This window comes from Mastomys coucha, unplaced genomic scaffold (genome assembly GCF_008632895.1).
Source record: "Mastomys coucha isolate ucsf_1 unplaced genomic scaffold, UCSF_Mcou_1 pScaffold1, whole genome shotgun sequence".
NCBI classification, from domain to species: Eukaryota; Metazoa; Chordata; class Mammalia; order Rodentia; family Muridae; genus Mastomys; species Mastomys coucha.
The window spans coordinates 50780228-50788473 of record NW_022196891.1 but is presented as its reverse complement, the minus strand read 5'-3'; the positions used below and the strand labels follow the sequence as shown (position 1 = coordinate 50788473).

At 48.4% G+C, this 8246-nt stretch overlaps 1 protein-coding gene across 17 annotated transcripts in view; it reads right to left on the bottom strand.

Annotated features, from left to right (window-relative positions):
* Window positions 1-497: 497 nt before the first annotated feature.
* Rgs8 (regulator of G protein signaling 8) overlaps window positions 498-8246 on the bottom strand; it is a 46159-nt gene continuing 38410 nt past the window's right edge. For all 17 annotated transcript variants that reach the window (XM_031384924.1, XM_031384906.1, XM_031384915.1 and 14 more), the window contains 2 exons: window positions 7436-7602; window positions 498-5390 (listed from right to left, as the gene is read on the bottom strand). In XM_031384924.1, coding sequence (XP_031240784.1) covers window positions 5208-5390; window positions 7436-7602 — 350 coding nt within the window. In that variant the 3' untranslated portion in view covers window positions 498-5207. The remainder of the gene's footprint in view (window positions 5391-7435; window positions 7603-8246) is intronic.

Genomic DNA, 8246 nt, shown 5'->3' with positions numbered 1-8246 from the left:
CCACCTGAAGGATAAACCTTTGGCAGCAGAAGCTCACTCTCCTTCTGTTCCCTCAGCAGGACCTGAGCACCAGGCACAAAGATTTGATGACTAATGCAGCACCTTTCAGGGAGACGCCATTGCACAAAGCAATCGACAGCTATAAGCAATATGAACCCACTGCGTTTTAGATGGCCCCAGCTGAACAAACTTCCAAACCGTCGACAAGCCTTTTCTCTCCCCGCATTTTCAAGCCGTAGGTGGCACAAATAAAAATACCACCTGGCATTTGTATGGCACTTCACAAAGCCACTCTCATAACCACCCCCCACGCTCAGCCCCAGACCATTCTCAATCAACCCGTGTCTATCCACACCCCTACTCTTCCCGGTGGCCAGCCCCGTGCCAGACACTGCAGGACCGGGCCACGCGCTCCCCTCCTGCGGAGTCCACGTGTTGTGTGAAGAGTTTCCTCATAGAGAGTCAGACAGCCAGAAATGTGGGCAGAGAGCGAAGGGCAGCTTGTTCAGGTTTTGTTTATTATGTTCTCATAGCCTGTGTATAGTAAAGGTGAATGATTTTCACTTTACATGGTAATGAAAAGAACTCAATGAGGATTTGGTCGGCCAAGCGGTTTATAGGGCAGATGAGCTGCGTTGTGCTCCGTGAATGACCAGCTAAGGCTACTGTGGTCGGGGCACATGTGGGGCCTACTCACCTTGTCCTAATCTGGCAGAGGGGAAGGAGGAGAGGGGTTAAGTTCAAGAAATAAACAGTTTATTGAGAGGATCCCAAACCCAAAACCTGGTGAGACTTGTAGTCCCATCCTGGCATCTCCCATAGTGTCCCACTACATCCCGTAGAGTCCTTGAGAAGCCACAGGGACAGGAAGCCATCGTTCCTCTTGGCTTCTCCTTCCTTGTCTCATGCCAAGTGACACGGTGGCACAGACGCCCAGCGCCAGGAGCACTGGTACCACCTCTCCTGTTTTAACTGGAAAGGGATGGATCTCAGGAAAGCTGACACTTGACAGACTGTAGAAAGCCACAGTTGCTCTGTAGGGTCAACAGAGTTCTGGGGTTCTTGCTAGAAGGCCATCCTGCCTATGAATGTGCCCCCCTTCACCTTTCCCTCTGCCATGCTGGCAGCTGGGGGGTCTCTCCTGCCTTGCCCCTTCCTCCTCAGGCTTCCCCCACCTTGCCAACCCTCACCCGGTTCTCATGCCTTCCCCTTCTAGCAGAAAGAGCTACTCTATCTTCCGAGGTGTGTGGACCATCCAGGACACCTGGGCAGAGCATTCGCCTGTTCACAGCTTTGGTTTCTCAGAGCAGCAAGTTCTAGGGGAAGCACCAGGAAAAGCAGAGCCAGCAGGCAGCTTCCTTGCTGCCTGTCCAACAGTGTCAATGAAACTAGTGAGGGCTTGAAGCAGGGGTCCGTGTTGCACTGTAGTCCCCGAAATGCCTCCCAGATTTGATCCAGGAAGGGGCCACCCTCCACAGAGAAATTTGGAAGCTGTTGTGTATCACGCTTGTCACTACCAAGACAGTCTTCACTCCCTAGCTATGTTCCAGCCACCCTACTGGGAGACCTTGGGTACAGAGGCACAGCCTGACACACAATGGCCAAACACAAGAGTATATGAAGACAAACGGAGATAGAGTCCATGATGCAGGCCGGGAGGAAGCGCTGTGGTAAAGACAAAGGCTGGGGAAGCATGGAAAACAGTTCTCCTTCAAGTGCTCTTGGTGTTCCCCGACCTCGGTGTGCCTACTGCCAGCTACTGCATTTAGCCTGAACCCAAGCATGACCTCAAAGGAGCCAGCCAGACTGAGAGGCACGAGGCAGTCACCACGAGAGTCAGCTGCAGAGTGGGCAGGGCATCCTGGTTATTGTGCTTTGGGCATCCAGGTGTGCTGTCGGGCCTGTTTTACTCAGTTCTGTTCCTCTTTGTCGTTTAGGCTGCTGCTTACTGCCCACATCTGCACATTGGCACCACCAGCAGGACATTAAAGACTACTGCCACCTGGCTCCCTCTGAGCCTCTCCGATTTAGCTACTCTATGGTAGAAACTGAACAGTTAGGTTTTTGTTGTTGTTGATGATGATGATGGTTTTTTCAGTGCCCCCCTGGTAAGCCTGAGCAGCGAGGCTAAGAACCACTGTCTTGGGCCATCTTTGTCCAATGTCTGCAGGCCATTACATATGTAGGAGCAGCTCCTTTCTTTTGTTCAATGTTGCTTTATGGGTCCCTTGCCTAGGTCTATAGGAACAGCATCTCTTCTGGGTGTAGAAGCTGGGAATTAGCATTTGTGAGGGGTTTTCAAGGTGATCCCTATTCTTCATGCTCATGCTTAATAGTAAATACTACTTCAGAGTATCACTCCCCTTTTGACCCAGAATACTCGAATTGCCAATGACTGAGATCTAGTTAGTCCACAAGAGCAATGGCAAACCACACACCAGACCCAAAGGAAGTCAACACTCCGGTGGGACCAATAGGCCGCTCGGAGATGTAAAGCCACAGCACTGTGTCCCGCTGCCTGGGCTGGCCCAAGTCAGGGTTCAGTCTGCAGCACAGTCACATGACTGGAGCAAAGGAAGACATCAAATGGAAATGGAGGTATCCGCGATGAAGACCCAGTGAGGCAGATGAGGTTCGTAGAGGAAGAGATGAGGGGAGGGGACTGGGAGACATGGAAGCTTGGAGATGAGGTATGCTTGGATATTGCTCTAGATGTTGTAAACATTTCTCTGTCTCATCACAGACCAAAACCTGGGCTAGCATGACCAAAGTGCCTAAGAGGAGGTATCAGGGCTAGAAGCTCTGTGCCTTCTAGAAGAAGCAGGGGAGACAGAGTATGTGAAAGCTACTCACATGGGAAGATCATGTCTGCAGTGTACTGCCCAAGACTCACAACTCACAATCAAACACAGACACACACACACACATACATACACATATTCCATTGAGGAGTACCATAAACAGAGCTATCTGCTCCTCGACACAGACGCAAGCTCACATGTCCTTGTCTTGCTACAAAATTCAGGCTACTCAAACTTGGTCCTTCATACTGCCTATGTGAAAAGGAATCAGCAGGGTGCATGGCATTCACCATCTGCAGCCTTCATCCCACCAACAGCTGGCAAGAACTCTAGGCCCCAAATGAGGGTGCCACACCACACACATGGAGCCATTTTGCGTTGGGATGGTACCATTGGTGAGAAGGGCCATCTATGACGATTCCATCACTGCAGGTCCAGTGTATGTGCACCTCATATTGGACAGTAGCATTGGCAGCAGATGCACATTTCATGTGTAAACAATGTTTTAAATACCCTGTGAGAGAATTGAATCATTACATTAATTCTGGCAGCTTTAGCTAAGAATATTTTTGTATCAGGGTGGAGAAATCTATGTGCTCTAACTAGGAACATCATTTGAAGCTTCAGAGTTCTTATTAAATGTGACTGCTACAGGTCCCTTCAGTGTGAGGCCTAGAAAGTAGATGTTCTCTCTCTCTTTGAGGTTCACACCCACTCACAATGACAGTGTGTCACTTGGAAGGCAGTTGGCACTAACACGGCAGGACTCGAGGGTCTTCTTAGCCTTGTCTGGCTACAACCAAGGGAGGAACTGATTCTTCAAGACCAGAATACAAACCCTAGGATACCTCAGAAGGGCTAGCACCCCACAAAAGGAGAGTGTCCACCTAGCCTTCCACCACCTGCTTTCTAGGGCAGCCTGGCCACAGACTATTTCATTCACTCAAGCAGAAAGTTTATGGCTCGTCAATGAGCCCAAGTTGACTGGTTGTGAATTATCACAGTGGTGCCTTCACCACATTCTCAATTCACCCAGAGACCAGCAGCTTCCAGTTTCGTCTTCCGCCTTCTGCTCTCTATGCTGAAGATTCATCTCCCTGTCCCTGCAGAAGATAGCAGGGTCAGCTTTCTCCTGGGTAGCTTCAGAGATTCCATGATGTTCATACTTCCTGCAGGAAAGAGTATCCTAGTGCATTTCCAGGGTACCACATAAACATTGCAGGAGAGTTTCCAAAGCCCGGTATTCACAGTGATCTTCCCAGGTCAGTCCCAAAGGCTAGAGACCACTAAGTCAGCTATTTCTCAACAGCCAAACGTGGACCCTCTTTAAGAAAGTATGTCCAGGAAGCAAGCTGCAATGAGAGTTTCGGGCTAGGTTCCCAGTCTCCCCCTTCATAGTTACATGCCCTGCTTGGAAGGAGGAGGTGGAGAGATGGGGAAAGCAATAGGTGCTAGGAAAGCTGCCATGCTACGGGAATGTACCTCCCTTTGCCAAGCCATCTTTCATCCTAAGAGATCAGTGCTATATAATGCCATGGGAAGGTGAGGACATGGAATACATTAGGCAACAGACAGGTTATACAGAGCCTCATTGCACAAAAGTCTACTGATGCTACATTCGCTGGCCACTCAGCTTCTAGAAAAGTTCTTAATAGAATTGAAGAAGATTCACAAACTCTATCTTTCAAAAGGACAGCTCTGCTCAGAAGTCATGGGAGAAATCTCCCAAGACCCTTTCTGGAATTACAAGCGTAAGGAAGTTCAGTGAATTCCTTAGACTGAAAAAGAACCTCAGACTCTCTATTGGTCCTGTGGAAATGGAAGACACACACAGTCAACGCCAAGGAATATGTCTTTTGTCAGTGGTCACCTGTCAGTGGTGCTAGGGAGCTAGAATTCCAAAAAGACCTCTCCTCTAAACTGTGAGGTCAGGTCCAGTTACTCAGGTTGGGCCACTGGGTTGTAACAGTGCATCATAGCTGAGAACTTGAGGCATCGAGCTAATCCTCCCTTGGGTAAAGGACAAGGTGAAGAAAGTGTGGTGTGGCGGTGATGGGAACTGCATTTGCATTATTTACAAATTAGCCCAGCACAGTGAATCTGCCTTCTCAATAGAGATGACCGAAGGCATTATGAAGGGCCAGTTACTGGCCCACCCAGAGAAGGGTGATAGCAGCAGTGCTGCCTCTAACCAAAACACAAATCTGGGTAGAAGGAAGAGAGGCCCAGCTCCATCAGCTGGGTCATACTTTGGAAAAGCCCTTCATTCCCTTGACACTCCTACCCACCAGCCTTCCACCCCAAACCCCAGTGCCTTTGGACATCTATGACATTTCACATTAGAATATGGCCTTGGCAGCAAGGGGAAAGGAAAGCCGGTGACTTCCAAGAGTCTGCATCCGAGGTCTAGCTGAGCCGCCGCTGGCTTTGGGACAGCAGGTCTAAGTACATTTTAGACCTCAGGAACCTGGGGTAAGAGTCTTTCTCCATGAGGCTGTGGACTTTTCCCTGAGCTTGATCAAAACAAGTCAGGGATGGCTCTTGCATGTTCTTCCTCGTGGCCTCTCGGGTCTGGAAATCGATATTTACCTGGAGATACAAACAGAGAGCAAAATCACAGGCCCTGAGAGGCCAAGGCAGCCACTGGGCAGTGAGCCCATCAACCGCAGTGTCTTACTCTTTAGGGTCATTAATGCTCCTCAAACTGCTCTCATGGGCTTTATTCCCCAGGACTCCAGAAGAAATGTCGTGGAGGCTGAAGTCTAGATAGGCTTAGTTTTGTGTTGTAACTAAGGTGAGTGAAGAAACAAGAGACTAGGTGGGTTTGGTGGCACACATCCTTAATCTCAGCACTCAGGAGGCAGAGGCAGCTGGGTCTCTGTAAACTCAAGGTCAGTCTGGTCTACATAGTGAGTTCCAGGAAGGCAGAGTTATGTAAAGAGATCATGTCTCAGAAGGAGGAGGAGGGGGGAAGGAGGAGGAAGAGGAGGAAGAGGAATAAGATAGGAAGAGAGGGAGAGAGGAAGGAAGGAAAGAAAAGAGGGAGAGAGGGAAGACAGATAGAGAGACAGAGAGGCAGACAGAGACAGACAGACAGACAGACAGACAGACAGACAGAGAGCAAGAGGAGAGAAAAACTACAAAGCTTGTCTAAAAGAGGAGGAGTAGGTAAAAGAACAGTGGCAAGAATCCTCAAATCAACGGACCCTAATCAAGAATGTTGATACCAGACTAGTGTGGGTCTCAAGCCAGTTGTTAATGATGGTCCCCTAAATATGCCCTCTCATTCTTTCTTAACTACCAAGGCCAACAGATACCAAATACAGACAGACCCTGGTCAATGTACATCTCTCTATATGTCACTCTTAGGGGCTAATAGCATTCTAATCAACTAGTAAAGACCTTACACCCAAGTCCAAGCTGCCTAAATACAGAGAGCAAACTGTTCAATTAAACCCTCCCAAGGGACATGCTGTATTAAAATTCAGAACAGCTACACATAATTCTAATCCAGCACTGAAAGTGACTATAAATATTCATTAATGAGCAGTGGCAAATGCCCAGGAGGTGCTTTATCTCTAACATTTAGAGTAGCCTAGAAAGGTGAGTGACGTTATGCTCTCTTATATTAGGGAAAATAAGACTCAGCGTGGTTGAACAAATTGAGGACGATCCCATATCATGGCAGAACTGAGGCTGCAAACAGAGGGAACTTACTCCGTTAACCTCTGCTGTCCTTAAAAGCTGTTTATCACATGTTTGTTCGTTTGTTTCTGATTTGGTGTGTGTCTGTGTGTGTGTGTGTCTGTGTGTGTGTGTGTAGGTCAGAGGACGATTTTCAGCAGTCAGTTCTCTCCCTGCACCATGTGTGTCCTGGAGATCAAACTTAGATCATCAGGCTTGGCAGCAGGTACCTCTACCCAGTGAGTCATTTCAAAGGCCCCAGTGCTGCTTCAACAGAAAATAGACATGCACTCCATGGCACCTCCTCTTGCAAAATCACTGGAGCAAAAACACATCCTGGATAACATGCATCAGGCAGACAGCAAAACCACTCCTAATATAGGGCCTGTACTGGCTGGTTTTGTGTGCCAACTTGACGCAGGCTGGAGTTATCACAGAGAAAGGAGCTTCAGTTGGGGAAGTGCCTCCATGAGATCCAGCTGTGGGGCATTTTCTCAATTAGTGATCAAGGGGGTAGGGCCCCTTGTGGGTGGTGCCATCCCTGGGCTGGAAGTCTTGGGTTCTATAAGAGAACAGGCTGAGCAAGCCAGGGGAAGCAAGCCAGTAAGGAACATCCCTCCATGGCCTCTGCATCAGCTCCTGCTTCCTGAGCTGCTTGAGTTCCAGTCCTGACTTCCTTTGGTGATCGACAGCAATGTGGAAGTAAGCTGAATAAACCCTTTCCTCCCCAACTTGCTTCTTGGTCATGATGTTTCTGCAGGAATAGAAACCCTGACTAAGACAGGGCCTTTTGCGCAAATTCTCGGCTTCCCCTCCTTAGAAGCTACCCCTTTCTCATCAGGATCCAACTTGTCAGAGTTAGGATGCCCAAGGGAATAGAAGGAAATCCCAAGGTATGGCTCAACCTCATCCCCCAAGACCTCAGGAGATAGCCGTCATGACAAACTCACCTCCCGTGGAGCCTGCACATCCACAAACTCCTCAAAGATTCTGTGGGCCTTGGTGACTAATTTTGCAGTTGACCTGGTCTTCTTGAACTCCTCACAGGCCAGCCAGAACTCCAGGTTCTCCTCGCTGAATTCTGTCTTCAGGAAGGCACGGAAGGCTGCCACCCCATCTATGGATGCAGAAAGAGATGGGAGAAAAGACAGAAAGAAGAAGCTTAAGACCAAAGGCTGCAGATGAAGGAGACACAATACCAATTTGCCAGCATCCTCACTAGCCAAGCCTGTTGCTCCTTCACACTCCTTGATGACACACAGCTGCCCTAGGAGCAAGCCATGCTTCTTGTCCATGGGCCACTGTGCAGTATCAGAGAGAAAGGTTTAAGCCCCATAGTGACAACAATGGTCAGTTCTGATTAAACCCTCAGAGTTTACTGCCCTTCCACTAATGCAGAGTTGGCTGAACCCCGAGTCTGCTGGTAAGCCAAAGAAATAGGCACTATGCATTCTCTACCTAAGCTGAGTCCACACCAGAGAGAAGACACAGGCAAACTGTGTCTTCTGTGTAAGACAGACTGTGTAAGACAAACTGGACAGAACTATGAATGTCTCAGGGCCAACCCTGAGAAATACCCAACAGAAATCCAGTCTGTACTACATTCTGCTATATGGGTAGTGTTCTCCATCTCTTTTAGAAAACCTTTGAAGACATGTATTTGGTGTTTTAGTCTGTTCATTTTTTTTTTACTTTGAAATTTGCCTACCAAATTGGATTTTTAAAAAAGTTTTTAAAATTACATCTATTTCTGTGTGTGTG